At 39.9% G+C, this 25,037-nt stretch overlaps 2 protein-coding genes across 5 annotated transcripts in view; one reads left to right on the forward strand and one right to left on the reverse strand.

Moving 5' to 3' along the window:
- The window catches only part of ANKRD22 (ankyrin repeat domain 22), a 32,554-nt gene extending 31,524 nt beyond the window's left edge, over nt 1–1,030 (reverse strand). Inside the window, exon 1 of the mRNA XM_087764507.1 lies at nt 762–1,030. Coding sequence (XP_087620633.1) covers nt 762–986 — 225 coding nt within the window. The 5' untranslated portion in view covers nt 987–1,030. The remainder of the gene's footprint in view (nt 1–761) is intronic.
- On the forward strand, nt 483–24,678 carry STAMBPL1 (STAM binding protein like 1). 4 transcript variants are annotated; one of them, XM_087764494.1, is made up of 12 exons: nt 483–777; nt 9,211–9,349; nt 11,857–12,018; nt 12,949–13,166; nt 14,590–14,665; nt 16,106–16,201; nt 17,556–17,910; nt 18,559–18,683; nt 19,573–19,710; nt 20,354–20,466; nt 22,024–22,123; nt 23,716–24,678. In XM_087764494.1, the coding sequence occupies exons 3-12, from the start codon at nt 11,935–11,937 to the stop codon at nt 23,770–23,772; spliced, it is 1,362 nt and encodes a 453-aa protein (XP_087620620.1). In that variant the 5' UTR covers nt 483–777; nt 9,211–9,349; nt 11,857–11,934; the 3' UTR covers nt 23,773–24,678. The 4 variants fall into 4 exon arrangements, with proteins under 4 accessions (XP_087620620.1, XP_087620623.1, XP_087620622.1 ...); XM_087764497.1 differs by having other exon boundaries at nt 18,559–18,641; XM_087764496.1 differs by having other exon boundaries at nt 9,211–9,305.
- The last annotated feature ends 359 nt before the right edge of the window (nt 24,679–25,037 follow it).

Here is a 25,037-nt window from a genome sequence, read left to right on the forward strand (position 1 = left end):
CTCCTCTCCAGCAATCCCTCTTCCCAGGTACCGCAGTCCCATACTGACCACTGCACCTTCATTTAAACCTTCCTCCTCTTCCTCCTTACCCATAGACACCTTCCTCAGCCACAGCGCTAACTGCATTTCCCCTCAGCCAGCCGCATCCCAGGTGCAGGTTAGCCCCCAAGCAGGTAGGGACTTCAGCGATGGCTGGACTGACAGCAGGAACGTGGGCGACCCGGGGGGACAGACGCCAGGGGCGCAGGGGCCCCGCTGCCCTCGCCAGCCTCAGGCGCCTCCCGCCCTGGCCGCCGCCGCCGCCGCCGCCCCTCGCCCCCCGGCAGCCGTTGGGCTGCAACGGCGGCCCCGTGAGCGCGGCGGCGCCCGCGGCCGCTGGGCTGTAGCGGCGGGCGGCGGCGGCCCCCGCGGCGCAGAGCGGGACGCGGCCACGCCGCTCGCCCCGGCGCCGCGCAGGCTCCTCCCTTCGCTCCGCACCGCAACCTGGGCCGGCTGCGGCGGCGCAAGGCCCTCGGCTCGGCTCCTCGCCGCCGGGCTGCCGGCACCTGCCGCCCCGCCTCACCCGCCGCTCTTGCGCAGGGCGCCCAGGGCACCGGAGTCCCGGCGGGGCGAGGCGAGGTGAGGCGAGGCCGGGCGGCGGAGACCCAGGCCGCCCCGCCGCTCCTGCCTCCCCCGCCCCATCCCCTCCCCCTCCCGCCACCCCAGCGGCGGGGCGGGCGCCCCTCGCTTCGTCTTCAGCACCGGCCGCCGGGGCCGCTCACACGGATGCGAGATTCGGTAAGCAGCCATCGCCTTCCCCGGCGTGGGGAGCGCGGGGCAGGGAGCTGGCAGGGAGCCTCCCCGCCTCCATCCCGCTGCTTTGCGCCGACGGTCCCTGCGGGCAGAAAGAGGTCGTGCCGGGGAGCGGTGGTAGCCGTGGCCGGTACGAGCTCCATCAGCTCCGCTACCCTGGCGAATGTCCCCGGTGGGCCATCGGTCCGGCCCATCGCCGCCCGGGTGCCAGGTGCCGCGGTCCCCGGAGGCCGGTCGGGGATCGCCCTCCCCCGGGCAGGGCGGAACTTCACGCAGCGGGAGCCTCGGGCGGGGTGCGCGCTGGGGCCGGGCGGAGAGGGAGCAGCTCGGGGTGCGGAGGTGCAGCCTGGGCACGGCGGTGCCGCTGGCAGCCTCGGGGTGTGCGGGGAGGCGGGGGGGCAGCCAGCCTGGGCTGGGTGAAGCTGCTGATTTCACTGCGCCTACAAAAATAGGTGATTACGGTGTGGTGGGGAGCAGAGGTCAGAACGCTTTCAGAGAGAAATCGAACTTATAACAGTACTCTATCTTTAAATAATTTCCATACACATGTGAAAGATTATCATCGGAACAGAAATTGAAACAATGTAAAAAAAGAAGAAATTGTGTTCCCCGGCCATCTGTAACTCTCATAAGCTGTTTCTGCTCATGTACCTCATTTTGTACCTACCTCCTTCTGACCTCTGTAGGATGTAAGGTGTCCCTCCGACGTGCATCAAGGAACCCAATTCACTTCTCACACGTGGATGCGCTGTCCTCTTTCAAAAGGGTGGCAAAAAGCCTCTTCTGGGGGAGTTCCTCTTGGTTTGGAATTCTTTTTGTTTAACATGCACGTGGTTCTGAATGCTTGTCTGAGACGTTATGAGCAGGGAAAACCCCACCTTTTACTGAGAATGGAAAGTGGTGAGATTACGAGGTCTTGGTGCTTCCCAGGGAGTTCATTCCTCAGGCAAAGACCGGCTTTGAGAAAGTTTTGTCTTCGCAGAAGTGGGTTTTCTCCTCATTGCAGGCCGAAGTGGTTGAAAGTCCAAAGCTGTAGTTAGCATATATTTGATAAATTGCCTTAGACCATCAAGTCCTAGAAAATAGGATACAGACTCAGAAATTCATTAAACGCTTCTAGGAGAATGGAGCCCAGGTTTGTTGCTGTGGGTGTTGCTGAGGCAATATATTGTGTTACTCTGTAACAGCTGGATTTTCTGACGTGCTAAATGCATTTCTGCCTGGTGTATTGCATGTCTAGGCGCTAAAGGTATGAATAACTAAACCAAAGGCCAGTGTTGACAAGTCTGGAGTTTCATAAATCACAGGAGAATGTAGGAAGCATTCCTCCCAAATCCTGTATAATTCTGTAGGTGCAAATGTCATAGTTACGGTTTTTAAATAGTATTTTAAATGGCTGTAAGTGCGGGGGGGGGGGGGGTATTTTGTAGTGTTATGTTTAAAAATAGGCTTCAGTGTCTTGATCAATCCTGCAATCGTGTATTACTGATATTGCTATGGGGATACTGTGAAGGCATTTCTCATGTGGTTTTCTTTATGTGGGTGAAGTATGCTCAAGGTCAGGCCTTAAGGCATTTCTTGGAAGTTAATCACCAAGTTGAGGAAGAACATAGTTCAAGGTGAGGGGTGTCGTGAAATCTTCAGCTGCTGAGGGAGTTGCAAGGTGACTTATGCATGAAAACACTAAGCAAATGCTGTATAAAAATAAATATTTGGTCTCTGTTTGCTGGACTTGTATGCCTAGTGGTTTTTTTCCGTTCTTATCTGACTCCTGAGATTTTTTTTTCTGTATCAAAGGTTACATTTCCAGTTTGTGTTCTGAAACTTAGTTTGCTGCCATGTAATGAAAGTCTTTGTCTATATCATTTTAATAAATATTTAACAGTTAGATTGCCATGCCAGAAAACATATTTTCTGGTCATAGTTTCCATTATAAATGGCAGTATCTGTCCCTGAAAGGAAATGATCTTGCTTGTATAGTTCCTGAATGATCCACGTGTTGTGGTTTAGTAGTGTTGTTGCATAGGCATCCCTTTTATAAAAATCCAGCATTTTCAATCTTACGTGGATGATGATACCTCATGGTAATGCTGTGAGTTGGGCACCTGCTCAGACACAACCCGTTGCCTACCACTTCCTCCTGGCAGCTCTAGATGACTCACAGTTCAGCACACAACATATGGAATTGCATTAGGGAAGCTGTGGGTTCACTACATAGTCAATGTAGAAAGTATTTTCCTCTTTTAGTATCGCTGAACCACTGTCAAAAGGCCTTCAGAGATGTCTAGCTCTCTCCATCGATGTGGAAAGGAGCTTGGATAGGCTGCAAAGATCACCAGACTCATCCTGAAAGGAAAAGCAAATAATTTGGAGATAAGCTCAAAGGTAGTTTCCGCATAGCTTCACTGGGATGAATAGCCTGTTGGCCTGCAAGTGTATAAAATGTTAGCCACAAATCATTGTGCTCAGCTTCGATATTCTGGATAATTCAGCTGACTTTCAAGCAGCCCTGTGAGCTGACTGTGCTACAGTCAGTGCTGCTATAAAACATGTGCTTGCCATTGTCAATCTTAGCAAACTTACAAAAGAGAAATTAAATATTGTAACTATCCAAGTAGAAAAAATGGTCTAAAGCACACTGAATTCTTCCTGTAGAGCCAGACATTCCTGGGTTTTTGTCCCATCTGCTCATAGTATGAGACATCCTGAATCATCTACGACAGGGCAGGAGGTCAAAGACTTCATTATTAAGTCAACTAATTGTATTATCTTAATATAAGCATTGTACTGCAGAAACATGCCAGATTAACTGGTAGTTATTTGTAGTGGTTCACCACACTCCATCCTGTAGGCAATATCACTATTAGTTTTTTACTTGCACTTTGCTTACTTAACCATTAGTGTACAAAATAGTCAGAATCCATTGAGTAATGCCCCAAATTATTTTTTCTAGATTTGAGGCCACAAGACAAGCTTCATTCTTTATAGGCAATTTAATAGACTTCAGATGAACTGTGAATTTATATGTCAGAAATGTCAACTAAATTTAATTCTCCTGTTTTTGTTGCCTACATTATGAACCATAAGAAGTAAGACGGAATAGGAATTTGTCATCAGATAGCAACAGAAATTGACTGTTGCAACTGGTTACTTACTCAGTTAACCAATGTCCATACTAGAGGTTACGGAGCCTGAAAGTGTTGTAAAATTAAGTAGCAAATATTGCCAGAAAAATCATTACCTTTCATTGGAAGAACAGGAAGGTTCTTAAACCTTCTATCCTAGTGGGACTTTGCCTCTGAGAGAAATAGGGCTACAGGCAGAAAAAATCTGTGAAACCTGAGGATTTGCAAGGAATCATGCTTTCTTTTTTTCTTGGAAGTCTATGAAGTGTTGCAGACATCTGTGCTGATTTTAGCCTCTCATTTGTTTCCCTTAGCAACACAGCTTCTCGTCTTCATGGTGGAAGTTAGTTTTATCAGTGATGTTATGTATTGCAGGTATCTCTCTTTTTCAGTATCTCAGCTGAATCATCAAAGAACAAATTATATAACAACAGTTATTTCTTTTATTTCTGCCCTCTTCGGGCTTAATGTGCCCTGGCACACTACTTTTGATGGGGGATTGTTGTGGATTTCCTAAAGGAAGGAAATGGCACTGTTTTTCTAGACCACATCTAGAACATCCTTTTAGTGGGTCACTGGAAAGATGCTGTTTTGTGTTGCATAAGTATATTTCTGTGACTGCCTAAGAAGGCTATTGCTGGTAATCCAAGACATTCTAACATTGGTGATGCTTTATCCATTATGTTAAAAATGCTTTTCTGCTGAAACTGAATGGCATTACCAAAAAAGGGAGAGGAAGGAGGGATTGTGTTTTGTTTTGACACAAGAAACCACAAGAGAAAGAACTGTCAGCAGTTCACAGATGCATGTTTCAATGTTCAATATTTCCAGTCTGTTTTTCATCACATTCTCTTAAAAGCGACCAATATCTTTGTAGTCAGAGCATATTAATAAATCTGGTAGTGAGTCATCACCTATGTATACAGCTCCAATGCATAGGATTATGTTGTAGTAGCATGAACATAGTAGATCTTGACTTCAAAATAGTCTGCATAAAAATGAATGAGAAAATAGGTGAAGGCCAGAGTTCTTCTCTGTGCTCTGAAGCAGTGGGCAAAGCCTGTAGGTTCTACATTCATACTCTCTGTAGGGAGTAAGAGTCAGGTTTTTGCATGTGTCATGTTGGACGTTATCTGCATATTGTAGTGGTTTATCAGAGTCTTAGCAGACTCAGTAGCAATCTGATTGTATTGATGTAGCTTCTTAATGCAGTAATGTCTGTATCTGTTCCAAAAGGAAAACTGTCCCTAGAAAACAGCCAGTCAATGATATTCAAGTAGCTACATTAACTAACTGCAGTCATCCAAATATTTGCAGAACAACTCTGAAGGTCTTCAAATAATCATTCTAACTTTTTTTAACTGTGGGGAAACAGACCCTTGTGGCACCCACATTTTCCTTAGATCAAAATAAAGCCCAGTTTTGTGATATAAGATATAGCACTGAGTGGCGTAACCATATAGGCAAGACTCAGGTTTGGCAGATCTGTGCAGGGAGGATCTCCTCTGCACGCCACTGACACAGTCTGCAGAGAGAGCTCTAGGCAGTGTGCTGGGAGGTGGGCGGGACTGGTCCTTCACAGTAGGTGAAAAAGAGGATATAACCTTGACTGACTTCTAGGAGAGATGATTGTACAGCTCAGCAGCTGCCTCTGGAAGCTAGTGGAGCCTGGGAACAGGTCGTGGCAACGCTGTTTAAATGGACCCATGGAGCTAAGGAGCAGTGTTAAATTATGAACTGTTACTGAGACAGGCTTTTCTAGAGCCAAGCTTAGTAGCTCCTACTATGAAGAGCAACTTCTCCATTGAAAGATGCAGGGTTCTCAGCAAGCGGCTTCTTGCGGTTCTTCTTTTAATTGAAAGGTCATTCTGTTGTTTTTGGTTGGTTGCGTTTTTTATCTGCACAAGAGAATGATCTTGGCATGGCATTCAGTGCTTTGTTGTTTTTTTTTCCAGAAGAGACTACTTACTATACTAGCTGAATTGCTTGCTGTAACAGTGAACAGTTGTTTCAAAAAACATGTTGACAGATGAACGTGCTGTTTCTTTTTGGAGAAAACCAAGAGAAGGCAGTTTGCCATTTAGGCTGGGTTTTAGCAGATTTTATATCAAACCCACGTGTGTGTATAAATGATTATTTGCTGTGCCAATACATGGCCTGGCATTTCAAAAAGAGCTGAATGAGTTATGTGCCTGTATTTCTAACCTATTTTTCACCAAATTCGCTTGAACTTCAAATCCATTTCAAAGTACAGAAACGCAAGTGTCTGCATCATGGGTGACCTATTGGCATGAAACAGTCCGTTATCTTCATCTGGCAATCACTGCATGTGCCCTATTTCAAGTTTGCTGAGACAATTTAGTTCCATTATGGGTAATTAAAAGGTGGTTTTTGCCTTGTTAACTTGGCTTTTAATGAGAACTGACCCCTTTACGGTTTGAGATGCATCTTTATTCTAGGATTCTATAATCATCACACTTCCTATTATAATAAAACAGAGTATTACTGTTCTAACTTCTTATGACAATACTGAAGTAAGCTTTTTGTTACTATGGGATGAATGCAGAACTGCACTCTCGAGTAGTTTGTAAAAAGCGGAACTATGCCACATTTTAGCTCTTATATTAGCAAATGTTTCTACATAACTGTAAGGATCCTGATCTCAATGAACTGAAGTGAATGATTTTGATGGGAACCACATCTGGGCCTTACATTCCACTAAAATATCAAACAAAAGGATGAGTATTTCTGAAATAATCCACTACTAAAAAATATACAAAGAATAAATCATTGCTCATGCCCCAAGTCCCTGTTATTCTTAGCAGAACCTAAGCTTTGAATGAAAAAAGTGCTTTGGAAAATTTTACCAGTGATCTCTTTAATGCAGCTTTTTAGTAAGACCAGTAGTCAAAATATTGACAAATGCTGCTGACAACAGTGAAAGTCAGTGTGTTATGACTAATTCCTTTGGAATTTAAAAATATGTTACAAAGGGGAAACTAATGTTTCAAAGTAACTAATAACAATGTTTCAAAGTAACTAATGTTACGAAGTGGAAACTAATGATTAAACTAACACTGAAGTTAGGCAGTTACTTGTTTATAAATCTAAAAGGCTCATTCCACATTTCAAAAACCTCAAGAACAGAAGAGGAAAAGCAGCCTCAAGATGATGATAAGGAGGGGAAATTCAGTCCTTGTGCTCTGCAGTCAGCTACTTTCTGGGAGATGCTGGTACTCCAAGCTCCTCTTTGTGGCTGTGTCTTCTCCAGAATGTTTGAGCAGCGCACCTCCCGCTGGGGTACCGCCAGCCACTGTGTGCATCCTTTGGCAGAGCATGGCCCTGCTTGGCTTCGTTGTCTTTGCTGGTACAGTCATCTCACATAGTCGGGTTATATCGATGAAGGACATATCATACTAAAGAGACATTTCAGAGCCTGTCATAGGAATGCATGAAGACTGATACAAGCTCTTTCTGCCCAGACAGTGAGCTGGCTCCACACAAGGCATTGCAAACATAAACTGAAACTTAAATAGTTCATGCTGCACTTGAGCTAATAAGCCTTGCTGTGCAGCCATGTGTACCACTTTTTGCTATCACAGAGCACAGCTACGTAGCTTGCAAACTTAGCTGGGTGATGCCTCTCGGGCTCTGAGCACAGGCGGAGGGGCTCTTGGTTGTCCACATCTGTCCATCCTGGGCAATTGTTTGAAGCATGCCAGCATGCAGCGACCTGTGAGGGCACTGGAGAATTTGTGATGAATTATGATGATATACCTCTCAGAAAACCATGAGTTTGTGTATGTTTTCTCCAGATCTTCTTATGTCACCTCTTTATTATTAGCCTACTCTTGAGGTACTTGATATGTCTTGATATACTTATTCTATCTTCGTGTACTAGTATTTGCATATACTTTTAAGTTAAAATCACGTGCTCTGCTTTTCACTTCCCTGGTACTTGGTACCATGTTTGTTAGCCTGAACAGAAAGAATGACTTTCCATGCCATTTAAAATGCTGATTTTCTCACTTTGCTCTATTTTGTGCGGCTGAAGACCTTTGATTTAATGAAGCTGGATTTTACAAAGGATTAATGCATAGTATAACAAGCAGAATCATATAGGAAAACAAGTAATTTTTGAGGAGGAAGTGGGATTTGGTGAGGAGTGCCATTACCAATGAAATCAAGAAAAGTTTCTTAACAGTTGAATGGCTGTTAAATTCTTGTATTCTGATAATGACTCTCAGAAAATTCATTATTAGAAAAAGCTCAATTTGCATGCTAAACGTACAAACACTTCTTAATCAAACATTACCTAAGTCCATCTAAGTTAGTTGGAATGCCTGAAATTGTAAAGCAAAATAACGCATCTTTACTCTTAGAATTTAGAGCACTTTACCCTCTAATAGACTAAGATAGCTCCAAGCTAGTGTTGCTACTTATCCCCTGTGGTTGGTGTTGGAATGTAGTTCACTGTATTAGCATAACTGTTTTGTATATTTAAATATAATTAGTTTCAGTTACACAGAGAGGTTTGATATTTGAATTTCTCTTTGCTTTTGTAGAGTAAAATAGAAGTGTATTTCCAGAAGACAAAGAGTCACTTATCAGGACTGGGCAATTCTTGTAGGCACTGTACAAGCTCAGAGTGCACTTTCAAAGCCAGCTCGTGTCAATCTAGGACAGCACTGCCTCAGAAAGGGGCGAGTCTGTCTGTTCTGCTGGGTTCATATTTCTGCCTCCTCCCTTGCATTCTGAGTTTGAGAAGGAAGTAATTAATTCTAAAAAGTCCATTAGATTTCAATTTGGATCAGCTACAACTTGCCTTGAAGTCACTGGTGTCAAGAAAGTGGAAGTACAAAGAAGTACGGTGGGGGTGAGGGGAGCCCCTTGGCAGTACCGTGGCCTTCAACCAGCTGAAGGTGATTGTGAAGCTGCACCATGAGGAACATTATGCGCAGAGGCATGCCAGGGAACTGGCAGACATGCTTGTGGTGGTGTTTTTAGTAAAGCTTAACTTTCTGCATTTTAATTGTTTATAATTCTGGCCAGTGTGTCCACGTGTTAAGGGTAATATATTGGAGCGCAGTCATAAGACAGTCCGCATTCATTTTGGGATTTTTTTTTTTATTTATGCTGCTACCTGTAATAGCTAATATATTTGAGTCTTATTTGACTTATTTGTAAAAGTGATACAAATTCATCCTAGTAGTTCTTCTTTATTTACAGTGTCTGGTTTTCAATGTGCTCCTGAAACCAAATTTTAAAAGTCAGTTTCCTCTTTTATTTGCAGCAATTCTTCTGCTAAGCTCTTGCACTCTGGCTTGACTTGTGCTCTCTGCAGAGCTTCTTCATCCTTTCAAAGCTCTGACACAATTTTGAGGAAGTGTGAGTTTCTGCTGTTACCAGATGTCTCCTCTTTAAAGTACCTGGTATTACACATTTTTTTTTCTTATTTTTAATGCTACTTTAGGTTAAAAAAATCACTGAAATAACTTATAAATATAACTTTGATATTCTTAGAGGCAACCAAGATGAGAAATGTTTGCAAGTAAAGGGTTCCATGATGTCTCCCTGTGGCAGTTCCAAAGAGATTTTGGCTGGGTGGATACCATAGGCTTCTTTAACAAAGACCTTTTTGGGAATACTGTCCCCACCCCCCCAAAACAACAAAAAAACCCAAACAAACAAATAAAAAATTTTTCCATTTGCCTGTCAGTTAGGCTGAAAAGCCTTCAAAGTGTGGTAATAGTTGAAAGCAGCATATGATCCATATCCCATGTCCTCCATGGGGAGGCATCTCAAGAGCATTCTCTTAAGTGTCTATTTCCTCACTAGAATCTGGAGAAAGTCTGTAAGGGAGAAAGCACTTGAAAAGCAGTTTTCTTGCTCAAAAGCTGCTAATTGAAATAGGGTATCAAATAGAAATGTATTTCTTCACCCTTTACTTTTGAACAATATTTTTTTTTTTTTTTGATAAATTGAATGACTAGAATACTTTGCAGTTTGTCATACTTGGATGCATACTTTAGACCAAACCAGCCTCCCATTCAGCTATCGTACAAGTCCCAGTTGCTTCTAGGGGAAATAAAAAGAAATCCACAAGTGATGGATAAGTGAGTGAATAAATGATTTTAAAATATATGCTTTTTAGCTCTGGGTTTTTTTATTGTTATTTCTGAGCCACACAGAGCATATGAATGCAGTGTCTTTTATTAAAGGTTTAGTCTTCTGCCCCTGCAGCTCAGATTCTAAGCAGAAATAAATGTGAGCTCTTTGCTGGCCAAGCTTTTAGCCCTCTCCTTTCACAGTCTACCACATCTACAGTGGTCCAGCTGAAGAAGGGTTTCAGGTGGAACTAGGCATAAGGCAGTATGTTTCTTGGTGTAGGCTAAAGCAAAAAAATTCAATTATTGTGGTCCCATGGGGCTTTTCTGCAGGCCGTGAATAGGCAATGAATAGGCTCTTCTGCCAAGCTAACAACTTACACCAGAGCTCCAGGTATGTAAAATTAAATTATTTAGAGAACTGTTTCCATTAGCGCTGCAACCACAACTAATGTTGATGTCTTGGGTGTGTAAGCCATGCTCCATTTTTTTTTGTCAAAAATTGTGCAAGAATTTTGAATACCTTAATTTGAAAAAAAGTGGGTCTTGAAATTGAATTCATAGACCCGTGACATGCCTGATGATGAGAATAAAAATCTTGAAAATGGAAAACATGGGTATAAAGTCAAGCAAGAACATATGCATTGAGATTGGGAGGTCATACATAAAAGTAGAATAAGATCAAATTAATAAGATGGAATGAGTATAGCAGTAAGGGCTTTTACAAGTAAAGCAGTATGATTCTGATTATTTTAAAGAAAGTGTATTACTTAAATTAATGTCTCCTGTAATACTTGTGTTAATTTTTAAAATTAAAGGCTGATCTAATAGATACTGTTAGGTTTTAGGAAAAAAAAATGAGGAAGACCCAGATACAGAAAACAATACTTGAGAAATGCAGCCAGCTAAAAACACATTAGGGTTGTTTTTCTCTGAATCCTCTGGCCTCTAGAGAGAGGTTTGCTGAGAAAATATCTTTGCTGATCCCACTCTTTATGCTTTTACAAAAGCATAAAGCATATTTATTGCAATATATAAAGTGCCTTTGACATTCAGGATCACATCTGTTTAGATTGAGTACACAGAAGTTAAAAACTACATTAGGAGCTTCATTTTCATATTTCCAGTGTAATTTAAATAATTAATTTCCCTTTCAGGGGTTTGTTGGGGGGTTTTTTGCTGTTGACTACAACATGTCTAAATATTTGTCTTTACTTGTTCAGAGCTGTGCAAGAAGCAATTACTATCAGTTGATTCATCAGAGTTCATTGTATTTTGAGTGTTGTTGAAGTCAGCAAGCTGTGCAGGTGGAACACATGGTGCTTGAAATATTTTCTCTGCTTTATATCACTGATACGAGTTTGTGTGCTAAGTTTTATTTTTAATTATAGGCTTAGCAGGAAAAAAGATGCCAGATTCACACTGTTTATAAATATGTTTGCCAAAACATATGCTCAAGGAAACACAGATTCTGCGATTAGACTTTGACCTTTAAGTTTTTCACTTAGTGCTTGGAAGTTGGGTTTTTTTCAAGTTGCTGTAAAAACTGTAAAAATAATTTATTATATTGTGTTCTAATCCACTGTAATAACATTAGAACAGGTCAGCTAGTCCACAACTGTCCTGTAAGCCCCCATGCATTCCCATTTAAAATTCTAGATGCCTGGTAAATTTTAGATTATTATTAAATATGTAAGTACTGTGATACTGAAGCAGTGAGTGGGTGCAGGCATGCAAACTTACAAGACATTTGAATGTTTTTCTAATCTGAACGACTTGTCATATTTTTTCCAGCACAGGACAGGACCACAATTAACGTATCTATGTTCAAGTTTCCCTAGAGCTAATAAACCGTGAGACAGCTGGCTCCAAATATTGAGTGCTGGATTGATACTGCCCTTTGCAGTCAGATGGAGACTCTGGAGGAAAAGAGCGATCTGCTTGGCTTCCAGACAGAGAACAACATGGAACAACCATTCACTGTTAGCTCATTGGTATGTATTACAAAGAAATGTTTTAATGGGTTAGAACCCTCTCTTTCAAACGGGAAATAATTCAAGAGAGCTGTTTAGCAGTGTTGGCTGTCAGCTACAAGGGTCTTCTCCTGCATGTTGCCAGTTCCTCGCACGTTCTGCCTGATGGTTTTGTTAGAATTTATTTTATTTCTATATATATGGTTTATGGGGTTTTAGCTTGTTTCAGTGATCAGGCTTTTAAGAAGTTGAAGTGAACATTTTGAATAGAAAGAGTAAAAATTTTCATCAGAGTAAAAGGAAACAACTTGCAGTAGCCACTTATTTAGCCACTTAACAGGAAGGTAATGATTATAATAAGCAGCTATGCTGCTGCTTCTTCAGTAGAGTTAGTTCTAACTTCTTAGGCTTTAACTGCCTCGTTTGAAACTGGAAATGAACATTTGAAGTGAACTGTTGACTGATCGGGGAAACTTATTGCTCTTTGTTAGCTGAACTATACCCAGCAGTCGTACCCTATACATCATGTAATAGGAGTCTGAGTATTCAGGCCCTCCACCACATTATTTCAATAACTTTAGGCAGAACCTGATAGAATTTCATGTGTGTGGGATTCTAAAGAGGACACACTTTGTGTTGCCTTTGGTAATTTCTACAGGGGTTTACTTAATGTAATCTTTTTCTTTTTTTTTTTTTTTTTCCTGGGACTTTTTTGTAGTTTGAAGATTTGGGGAGGGGAATAAGATCACTTCGTATTTGTAATTGAAGTCACAATTTATTTGCAATTAAGAAACATGTTGGAATGTTTCAACTGTGGCTAGTGGTGGGTAAACCAATGCTTATTTCGAGAAAAAAGCTGAAGATTTCCCTTGAGTTTTTTGAATGAGATCACTTACTGAAAGTGAAACATAATATCTGGTTCTCTTCGCTAATCTCTCTGTTCTTTTTCAGAAAAAGCTAGTAGCTATTCCTGACCATACAGACATCTCTGTGACCCCAGAAGAGAGAGTACGTGCCTTAAGCAAACTTGGCAGCAATATCACAATCAATGAAGATATCACTCCACGTCGTTACTTTAGATCTGGAGTAGAGATGGAGCGAATGGCATCAGTATATATGGAGGAGGGAAACCTGGAGAATGCTTTTGTTTTTTATAATAAGTTCATAACGTAAGAAACCATTTGTAGCCATTACAGTTTATAATTCTGAGTAAACCGAAATGAAGAGTTGCAGTGAAAATGGGGCACCCCTTTATATTAGGAGAAAAATGTTTAGTGTGTTCTTGCAGAATAGCTTTGATTTTGGGAGATCTTTAACCACAGGCTTATAATTTCATCTCAGCTGTTAGTATAGTAGTCCTATCTATCTATCAACTGCCAGGCATGAACTAACCTAATACACAGAGGTTTAAGTTTAAGTCTAGGGTACCAGCCTATACTAATGAGCACTGTTTCCCAGAGAGTATTCTGTATCTATCGGCATGTTGGTTAAAAACAGTGCATGGCTTAAAAAGCAATGTTTAGATAAGACTTCTGAGCCTTAAATAGTTACACCCTATGAGCTTCTGCCAATCTTCAAGGCGGTAGTATTGCACAGCACTTAAAAAACACGAAAAAATTGCTTTTTGCCTCTTTTTACTTTTCTTCCCCAAAAGGATTAAGTATAATTTATTGGTTATTACAGGAGTAACTGCAAAATCCACAGTATATGTTCATTGCATGATTATTCTCTCCACCCCAAAAAAAAAAGCTTTCATTACAACTCTCAAAATAGCCAGCTGAAAAATATATCTGTGGCAGATTTAAACTTTTTAACTACTTAGTTTTGCTGTAGGATTGATTGGTTTGTTTGCTTACTTCTGAAAGTTTGGGGTTTTTTTAATATGCATGTTTTGAAATTTTTATAATAGGAGACCTCCTTTCTCCCCCTCCCCCTTATTTTTCTCATACTTTGAAAACTAGACCAAATCTTTCTTATTCCACTTAATTTTAAATGTATGTCTCTCTATAAAAAGAGGGTCTGGAGGTGAACATAGCACAAATTGCTGAAAGAATGATAGCAGCTGTGTATTCCAAACTCTTTGCAGCTGAGTGTTGCCATAATTTAGACATATGGGTAGGTTAATAATACTGCAGTTAGCTGTGTAGCTTGGTCTGGTAAAAATAACTGCTTTAATGGTAGTCAGTGCTGCATTCTGGACTTCCCATTTAAGATTCAGCATTTCAGCTAAGGACAGATAAAGACAGTAGAAACAGGATTTGTTAACACTGGCTAAGGTGGAGGGTGCTTTTGAGGGCTCTTTTTAGGTGCTGGCTGCTAGTTAGTCCTTTTTTTAACCCAACCCAACTACTAATGAAAACCAAAATATGTTCAGATGTAGAAATAATCTCCTGTCATTACCCTATGTGTCTTATACAAGTCTATACAAGAATTTAAGTGTTATTTTAAACAAATGAATGTGTAGAAACCTGCTCCAAGTCATGTGGAATTCAGTGTTTGAGTTAAGTGAAACTGATTTTTGTGCCAACATAAAAGCTATTGCGGATATTCTTCTGGCTTCTGAGGCGGACACATGCATGTTTAATTTTCTAGGTTGTTTGTAGAAAAGCTGCCCAGTCACCGAGACTATCACCAATGTGCAGTACCAGAAAAACAAGATATTATTAAGGTAGGGTTATGGTTTCCTGGCCTTTAAGAAATGTTTCCACTAGAATCTGTCCATTCTTTCCCAGCACTCCTTTTCTCTCAGTGCACAAATAGCCCACGGCAGCCGCCACAGCTTGAATTTCTGATATCTTTCTACACTAGTCATTCATGTTTTATTTTTGTTTAATCACTTGATCGTTACTGGAAATTAAATTATCATTCTAAAAGGTAAACAAGATCGGTCTCCGAATAAGTTGGTAGATTGTTGGAAACCCAGGTACATCTATTTCTGAAAGTTTACATAATAAAAATACACTAATTTAACAGTATTTAGAGTTTGATTTTGGTCCCAATTATGTGAGTGGCTAATGGTCCAAAATGACTATTGCAAACAGAGGGAAAGAGAGATGTGTGGCATTACTGGTGTCTGTGCAGTATTTACTTACCCTGCTAAATAATCGAAGTATATTTTTATATTATTTCTTTATTACCAAATATGTATTTACTTGTTTTTTTATCAGATTTTTTTCCTCCACTTGTATACAAAATAGTTTCACTTTTCTTTTTTTTTTTTCTTTTTCCCCCACTCCCTAAACGAAAATTTGAAATACTGAGCTTAAAATGTTTGGAATTGCCAAATGAGTAGCATAAGTGTCTCTTGATTTGTGCTGCCTTATTTGCTTGCTTTCTCTAGTGTTAAAGCTGAATAATGTCATATTCAAGGCCAAAATGCTTCATGCCAAATTTTGACTGTGGCCCACAATCTAGGAAAACATCCCTGTGGAGAAAGGGCATCTAACACGCTCCCTCCTATGGCACTCAGTAGGATTAAGCACATGGTCTCTTTCTCTCCCTTACCTACAGCCTCTAAATTATTTTGTAGTAGCCTCTGCATCACTAGAAAACATTGGGTATTGTTTTTGTTTTACACAACAAAATCGTTTTGTCTGCCAGGGCTGTCACAGAAAGCTACAAGTGTAGCTGTTCCTGCAAATAAACTATTTTTTTTTTCCCCACCTAGAAATGGGCATATGCAGTCATATTTCTGTCCAGGGAGTCCCAGAGAAAAATGTGATGATTCTACCTGAAACACTGAAAGTTCGACTTAGCTTTTTTATAAATTATGCCTACATCAAAAATGTTAGTCATCACACGCCTATCAAACAAAACAGAGATAACAGATTGGTAGAAAAAGGATTAATCTTTCCTTGAGATAAGAAGTAGTCATGTCACAGCTTTCAGTGATATAAATTAATATAGCTTTATCGAAAGCAGCGTACTATAGAAGTTTCACAAGCTGATGATTTCGTGTGTATTTCTTCCTTTCTTTCCTGGGAGAAGTGCAGGGGTTTTTTTTTGCTTTGTATTTTTTGAAATCTGTATTACAGCTGAGTTTGTTTTCCAGGTGGTTCTTTTAAAAAATGAAAAATAAACTTATCTCTCTTTCTCCCCCACCCCAAAGAAATTGAAAGATGTTGCATTTCCACGGACAGATGAACTGAAGAGAGATCTTTTAAAAAAATATAACTTAGAATATCAAGAATACATGCAAAATAAAGTAAGTTTTATATGGTTATTAAATCTTTTGTATGAATATTTTTTTCTGCCATATAAATCTTCTTAAAAATTAAGCAGTAAAATGCCAGTTCTACAAGAACGTAATAATTTCATGGGCTGCTTAGAATGACTTTTCACTTCTCAGAATCTAATTGGTTGGCCATTTGAAAATAAGTAATGCAAGTGTGTGCTTGGAAATAAATGTGCTGTGATATTTATATAATAAGTCTATGAATATCTGAATAGGTCTTGGGTACGCTCTGATTTTGTTTTATAAAGAGATTACTGTTGATACACTTACATGAGTATGTGGAAAAAGTCCCTTGGCTCTGAATATGCTCAAGTTTGAATTGATCCTCTTTGAGTCTTGGAGTAACCGTAAATACTTGCATCTTGTGTACTGAAGTCACTGAAAACAGAACCTGTATTTTTAAAAACTTGTCTTGGAAATTGCACCTGAGAAAAAAACACCTTTTCTTTCCTTTCCTTGAAACGAACCTAGAGAATTAAAAAGGAAATAAAAAAAAACCAACAAAACAAAGCACACACACCCCCAGCCCATATTCCTGTCACCAACTGGTTTGAGGCTTTCTTTCCTGCTCTATTTTGTTCGTGACATTTACAAAATTACTTCGCTCCATTTTTTTTGTTTGCTTCTGGAGATGCTTGATGCTGTCCTTTACCAGGGAGCAGGAAGGACTTTTGAAACCTGAAGCTTCCCTTGCAGTTCATGGAACAGCAGGCGGCCTGGGGGCAAGGGGGCATAGACCAGAGTGGAGAAGGCACCTAATGTGTCTGAGGCTGGGGAGGCTATGCACCAAAGCCAGGTTAAGCAATCCAGGGAAAGCTGAGGAAAGAAAGTAGCCAGAGAAAGTCTACAAACCTATCCAAACAGCAGCGACAAGCAACAAAACCAGATAACAAAATGGGTTATGAAACCTACCCAGAAAACCCACGTGCTCATGGATCTCTTGTTGCATTGAAAATTTGAAGGGCTTACGCTTGTGTCTAGTCTCCTCACCATCACTATTCTGAAAAGTCTTTTTTTAATGGCTTCATTATAACAGGTAAATGAGGCAAGTGCTATCACTGCTGAAGTAAGAACACAAAACACCACAGGTACGCAGATTGGAAGCTTTGTGTTAGGAATTTGTTACTTACTGTATTTCCTTCCATATCACACTACTTTTGGGGATATAGTTGTATTTGCCGGTTCAGCAAACAGCTTCCAAGAGACTTAATTTTTAATTACAGGATTTGATGGTTTTATTAAACAACTAGGTTGCTTCTTTCCCTTCATTTTTTGTAGCTTTTTTTAGTGTTCTGAGAATGTCACTATTTTGCATATGTTTCAGAACAAATGTAAAACTGAATTACTGAAGAAACTAGAGCATCAAAAGCTAATAGAGGCAGAGAAGAAACGAATCGCACATATGCGGCAACAGCAGCTTGAATCGGAGCAGTTTCAATTCTTTGAGGATCAGCTTAAGAAGCAAGAGCTAGCTCGAGATCAGAAAATCAAAGAGAGCATGGTTATGTCTGAACAGATAGATGGGAGTATGCTGTCTTGTATTTCTGTACCAGAGAACAGTTCCTTATCTACTGCGCTGCTTGAGAAAGAAGAGAGGAGCGGCACATCTGGCTGTGCTGGACATTCGCCTCCAGTAAACCGGGTCTTAAAGCCAGTGGCTACTTTAAGTGCTGTTCAGAGTAAGTGTAGAGATTTTTTTTTAACTTTTTTATTTTATCTGCTTCTTTGCTGCTTATAGCCATACACATATTGCATATGCATATGTATTTATTCACCGTGAGGATGTCCATAGTGAAATAAGCATGAACAGGTTAAGGTACACACAACTGTTCCATATAGTTTCTTCATTTTAAGAGAGGAGATTAGTTGCACAGTTTCACATTTTCCAGTTGAGTACCAATAGGTGGATCTAGAGCTTGAGCCTTAGTGTTCTTGTGGAATGAAGTCTGTATCTTGCCATGGACTTCAAGGGAACAGAAGCAGAACCTGTGGTGGTTCACCCTGGAAAGCCCTGGACTGGGAATTGGTATCAGCTCACTGTCACCTGGCAGGCAGGCTAGTGAGCATGTCTCATGGACTGGTGACCTCAATTTAGGGTGAAGTGCTTGTGCTGTAGATTTATTCTTATTAGAAATCTGTGATGTGGTAAGTATCACTCTTTCACTTTTAATAATTTCCTGTAACTGTGTATATTTCCTTATTTTAGGCAACTTCACTGTGAAAGCTGCAAATGCCTTTTTATCTCTCTCTCCTTTTGTTTTGTTTTTTGTTTGTTGTTTTTTTGTTGTTGTTGTTTTGATTTGTTTTGGTTTGGTTTTTTTTGTTAGCTCAATTGGCCGAAGCACTCAGAGGCGTCATTTTGCCCAGGGATCTCTGTCACAAATTTCTGCTGCTAGCAGAGGCAAATACAGTAAGAGGAATAGAGACATGTGGAATTCTCTGTGGAAAACTGGTACAGTTTAACCCTCACATTTGTATGGGGAACGGCATATTTGATAGTGCTGTATTTTCCTGTAATGTGTCGATTTCAGAGCAAAAGCAGATCTAAACAATTAGTCTTTAATGCAGTTAACTTCATATCATAACCTGAGTGGTCACTTCAGCAGTGCAGGCTTGCCTTATTGGGGAAACATATGATCAAAGTTCCACTGCTGTCATTATAAAATGTAGCAAGTTTTTCAGCACACTGTACAATACAGGCTTTTTCGAGTACTTTCTCTGGCATTCAGCTAAGGTAAGTGAGGTTTAGTTACAGGACAATGAAATATAAAGACTGTTAGAATTACTGGAGTCATCAAATTCATAATGGCACAACAAAAAAGAAGAAAGCCCCATCAAGCTGTAGAACATCTGATTTTCAGGCTGTTTTTTTCCTTTGACCTAAATAACACTTAATGTCCTTTCAGAGCAGGGAAAGATGTCATGGCTGATGCTGGCATACAAAGAATTTTAAAGATAATGTCCAACCGTATTGGAATTGTATAAAGAGAAAGAATAGCAAGAGCAGTGGTGTTCCATGTTTCACAGAAAATAATTATAGTATTCTCAAGCCTCTTTTTTTCATGTCTTTAATTTTTTTTAAAGGACACCCTTTTCACACTGGTCTCTGCGAACATTTCAATCCAACAATCTCATGTTGTTACTAATACTTCCCTATATGTTTTCATGCTAAAAAGCTAAGATGTATTTTCAGGTGCAGTAAGTCAGCATAGCTGCACTGGAATCAGTGGAGCTATACTGCTTTGTTTTAGCTAATAGGCTGACATCTTTCAGATTCTGATTTAGCATTTATTCATTTGTTCTTTTGTTCAACTCTAAGTCAATGTTTCTTTGTTTTACAGACACATAATGAATTTACTATTACCCATGTAATAGTGCCAAAGCAATCTGCAGGACCAGACTACTGCGACATGGAGAATGTGGAAGAATTATTTGGTATTCAGGATCAGTATGATCTCCTCACTTTAGGTTGGATCCATGTACGTGTGGCTCAGATTCTGGCTTCTCTATATCAGCTCTGCATACTATGTGAAAGAAACCCTGGAAATAACAAACTAAAAAAATAACTGGAATAATCCAAATTAATTTGCTCACTTAATTCTAATTGTAGTGATGTAAATGAGCGCTAATGTTCTCCACAGATGAGTACTTATTAATGAAGTTGAGGCATCCTGTTGACACAATGGGCCTGCTTTTGCCAGTGCAACTTTTGTTTATGTTGATTTAGGGGTATTTTATTACTTTCTAATGCCATTTATTTTTCTACTATATTCAAAATTTGGGGGGAGGGTACTGTGTTGTTTAAACTTTATATTAATTTCATTTTTAGGGATTTTGGACAATCAAGTCATTTCCCTTTGTCTTGTGCTTCTTCATTCCACCTTTTTCCCCCCATGATCAGAAAATCGCTTGTACATCTGGTTGTGAATGTGCCTCCATAAACCTCATACTGAAAAGCCACCCTAACAACATAGAATCTGGGTTAATAAGAACCTAAGAAACTAACCCGGGGAAGTACTGATGCTTTCACTTGTTACAAATTATTGTTCCTTCTTGAATGTATGTCAACCTTGACTTGTAAGAAATATTTCATGATGTTGAGTTTTCCCTTTCTTTTTGTAGACACATCCAACACAAACTGCATTCTTATCCAGTGTTGATCTTCATACTCATTGTTCTTATCAGCTAATGTTGCCAGAGGCCATTGCAATTGTTTGTTCACCAAAGCATAATGAGTGAGTTCTGATTTTTCTAAGTAATATTTAGATATTTTCCCCTGCTCCTTATCTTAAAATTTGACCAAATACAAACAGTGCATGTTAACTGGGATCAAGGGCAGGGATATTGTACTGTGAGTTTGTTTTCTTTAAGTTGTTTAGACTTACATTCCTGTCAGTCTATATGCACAGCATTGTTTCTGGCTTCTCCCTTCTCCCTCCCAGCCCCAGGTTTTCAATTTTATTTATTTTTATACTCTGCTCAACCAAGTAGTAATGACAGGAGCTGTTATTCTAGAGACCTCATTGCCAGTGCCCTACCACAGACCTATCTTCATTCCGTCTGATGAAGGAAGTGGAGGGGTTAGACGTATTTCTCCAGGATGAAATAAAAATTGCAGTTTGGGGAGTATAGAGGGATAAAGATCACTTTTTTGATAATAAGGTCCTATTTTTGTATTTCATAAAATACAAACAATAAGTATCTGGAAAAACCTGGAACTGTGTAAGCATTAATGTGAAAGTTTATAATGGAATAGGTTGCCCAGAGAGGGTATGACATCTATATCCTTGGAGATACTCAAAACCACACTGGATGTGGTCCTGGGCAACCTGCTTGAGGTGATTCTGCTGGAGCAGGGGGACTGGACTAGACAGTCTTCAGAGGTTCCTTCCAGTCTGCTTTGGTGTGCTTGGAGTTTCAGGACCCCGGGGCTTTCTCCATTGCTTAGACTGTGCATTTCTTCAGCCTTTTGTTCTGGCCTTCTGCCCCTGTAGATGACTTCTATGAATCCCATTCTGGTTGCCTAACTTCTTGTATGGGCCATTCAGGTAGCAGAGCTGTAAATACAGATTGAGTGGCAAGTGCACAAGCACTAGGCTTTGTAATCCAGAGCACAATGTCTGCATACCTTTTCAAATCTCTATTCTTGCAGACTTCTTTCATAGTTTATGCTAATACCCTGTAGCCAACTCTAACCTGTTACTCCTACCTGTAACATTTATTAATCAGGTGCTGTCCTGTAGTTATTAAGTATTAATGTTCTTTACAGAAGGCTGACTTTTCTAACTTTTTATTCAATATTCGAAGTGTTAGGTCACACATATGCAGCAGTGCATTTTCTAGTGCTTTGTATTACTAGATTACCTAAAAGAGTGGGGAGGATGTGTACTCTCACCAGTCATTTACACAGCTAGCTTAAAGGCTGTTCTCTATTAAGTTGCTCCTCTAGAGTTCAGAGAGTGAAATGCAATCCAGAATACTGAAGTTTCTGTTTTGTATCTGTTCCTGTATGAACTAGCCTTGGCCCTTAGTAGGCTAACCTGCCTAATGGGAATAGCAACAGTACTGTGGTTTTTCTCCCCTTCCCCTCATCATCTCTTTCTTTACAGGAATACAGCTCCCTGTGATTTCAAATATCTTTAAGAATCCAACCCAGTCTTAGTTCCTATGTATCAAAGGCTACTGAGTACCACCCTGTTGACCTTCTGTTAAGCTAAGCAATTTGTTTGTGAAACCTTGGACTTGCATTATGGGGCCAGTATGTAACAGTAGTTTCATCGTTTGCTTTCCAGCACTGGCATCTTCAGACTTACTAATGCTGGCATGCTAGAAGTTTCTGCTTGTAGAAAGAAGGGATTCCATCCACATACAAAGGAGCCTAAGTTATTTAATGTAAGTATATAATCTAACATGGTTTTGACTATCCAAATTCCTGCCCATGGTTCTGCTGCAAGCAGAAATTATATGTGTTTCAGAATTAGGTTTCTTTATACTTTCCCCCTCATTTTAATAATTCATTACCCTTACTTCACTAAGGTAGACATCAGAAGTCTGCTTAAGCAGTCTATAGCAGCCATGAAATGTGTGGCACACTGCCATTCAAATAGTGGCTAACCATCAGTCACCACTTCTACCTGCTTTCAGAATCAAAAGCCCCAGTTTCAAGTGAGAGTTGTTCCTAAGCTCTTCAGTTTTTAAACAAAGCATTCAGTTCATCTCCCCAACTGTGGTATCCCAACAGAACATCCGAGCTGTTAAAAAGTGCAGCTATGAGTAGATTAAGCCCCATTTCCTTCATTGCCCATAATTTTCCCGTGGCTTCTCACAAGCCTTTCTCAGTAACTACCATATTTTTTGATGTTTTAATGGCATAGTATGCTATATGTATGGCTGAACAGTATAGTCAGTCAGAATTATCAGAAATGTCACTGTTGTCTGGAAGACAACAATCTTTACCTTTTGAATAATTAAGATTTTTTTAAATGAGGCTCATGTCAAATACAGAGCATCTCACAGAGCTCAAAATAAAATGAACAAATGCAGAGAAGTAATACTGATAGACATTGGAATTTACTTCTTTGTTGTAGGACTCTCAGAATGTCAGTATTATTCCTCAAAAGAAGGAGAGGTTGGGTTTCTTTATTTTGTTTTGTACTTTTATCATTGACTCTAGGGATAATGGGAAGGTAGTCCAACTCCGAAAATTTTTCAGACTTTTGTTCCAGATAGGCTCTTTTCAGTGGTCCTTTACAGACTTACTTCATGAACGAAGTTGTTACTGGCCACAAGAGCTCAGTTGATTAGACAGTGTGCTGGTATCACATATGAAACACAAATATCCCTTCAAGTACAATCCCCAAAACACATCGATCTTCCAACAAAAACAGTAAGATCACAGCCTCATTTCCTGGAGGAAAAATATCAGGAGTGATAATACAGGAAGCGTCATGAAACCTGACTAGAACAATCCTCATCTCCATCTGTCTGGTTTCTGGTAAAAGCTCTTCTCCACAGACCCAAACCCTTAGTCATGACTGTGTCTAAAGACACAGTGTAGTCCTAAATGCTTTAAAAATCCATCATGTGGGCAGGCGTATCTGAAGCTACTACAGGAAGAGAACAGAGTTCACGCTTTCCTTGCTGCTTGCTTCCTTCCCCCATGCACCTGTTCTAATGCAGCATGCAACACCTTCCCCTTCCAGTTCAGGTATCCCATGCTGTGATACAAAAAGGATAGCACAGAACTATAATCTGTTTCACAGACCAAACACTAAGCAATAGCCTCTTTAGAGATTTATTTCTGATTGCATGTTGTAGTCCTTGCTTTATTCAGCAGTCTATACCTGTGACAGTCAGGTTTGGCTGTGAACAGGCACAGTGATAGGTACAATCAAGGGCTCAGAAAATTAAAAGGAAACCATAGCCTTCGTATGCTATTTTACTGAAACTGATTTCTGTGAGTAATGGGTTGACTTCTTCTGCAGCCATGCACCCATGTGGTCGGGAAAGACATAAAGATAATTGTGCTGGATCTGAGGTGATACAGATGGATGACAGCGGTGTTACTACACAAATGGCCAAAACAGAAAAATGGATTCCTGTTTTTCCTACATTTTCAGAAATGACTTTTATATTTATACATTTTAGATTGAATGGTTTGATATTTATTGCTCTAGCCTGTTTTGGAGTTATTTTGTTGCTCTGTCAAGATGGAGTTCAGTGGCATTACCCCTGAATCTGTAAACAAATCTCACCTATAAACACAACAATAAAATGAACTTCAAACAACAGTAACTGTGTTGAAACAAGTAATGTTTCTTTTGTCACTTGTTGGCATCAATCGCTTTCTGAGAATTAGAGATTTTTAACAGTGGTTGGCTTTTTGTGACTTCCAGCTATGTACGTCTCTTCACTGCTTCAGTGAATTTGCATTATATGCAGTAGAGTTAAATGTATCCGGTTTTCATCCCTTTCCCCATTCCATCCTCGTATAGCTCAAGTTTCGGCTAAGTTATTAAGCAGAAAACACTTAGGAAAACATGAGTCCTTTACCTAAGAGCTGACCCTCATCACATCTTGGCATAGCAGAGATGCATCAGAGTCCCTTGGAGAAATGTGTCTTCTCCAGCAACCGCCTAGTAGAATTTTTTATTTCAAATCAAGTTCTTAACCTGAAAGGGATTCCCTGAATCTATCTAGAGTTAGATAAGAAGATCTAGATAGAGTTAGAAGGAAGAACCATACAAAGTTATTTGCTCTAACAAGAGTTTATTTAGTATCTGTTCCAAGAACCTAGATGACCTATACTTTAAATAATAAGGTTAGTACAATAAAGTTTGGAACATGTGCTAACAGTCAGAAGCTCGACAAGATCTGGAACCCAGAGGTTACACAGACATGGTAAATAACAGGTGCTGTTGCAAAGAGCTTACAGTTTGAAAGATAACGAGTAACAGGCATGTGAGGTAAACTACTGAGTTTAGACAGGAAACTAGGTAACAAAAATAAATAGCATCCTTTATCCTGAACTCTAATGAACACAGATTGCAGCAAGTTCCTTAGAACTGACCTTCTCCTGGTCTGTCTCAGTGAGTTCTTTACTCATATATATACTTTTAAGACAGTATTACTGGCTTCAGCTTCTATGCATATACTTTCAGTTGAATATCAGTTGCCTACATTATTTTATCTACTTTGATTACATTACCCCCCCCAAAAAAAAACCAGTTCTGAAGAGAAAGTGTATTAAGCCAGCTTAATTACCCTTTAGACCTTGCCAGAAATCACAACATAAAAATAATAGGCT

The sequence above is a fragment of the Nipponia nippon genome, unplaced genomic scaffold (assembly GCF_047370975.1).
Source record: "Nipponia nippon isolate SJK-2023a ecotype South Korea unplaced genomic scaffold, ASM4737097v1 scaffold_3, whole genome shotgun sequence".
NCBI classification, from domain to species: Eukaryota; Metazoa; Chordata; class Aves; order Pelecaniformes; family Threskiornithidae; genus Nipponia; species Nipponia nippon.

Coding starts and splice junctions, on each gene's coding strand:
- STAMBPL1 (XM_087764494.1), top strand. CDS start 11,935: ATGGAGACTCTGGAGGAAAAGAGCGATCTGCTTGGCTTCCAGACAGAG. Junction 18,684..19,572: donor GAATTCTCTGTGGAAAACTG/GTACAGTTTAAC, acceptor TTTGTTTTACAG/ACACATAATGAATTTACTAT. Junction 20,467..22,023: donor TGTTCACCAAAGCATAATGA/GTGAGTTCTGAT, acceptor TTTGCTTTCCAG/CACTGGCATCTTCAGACTTA.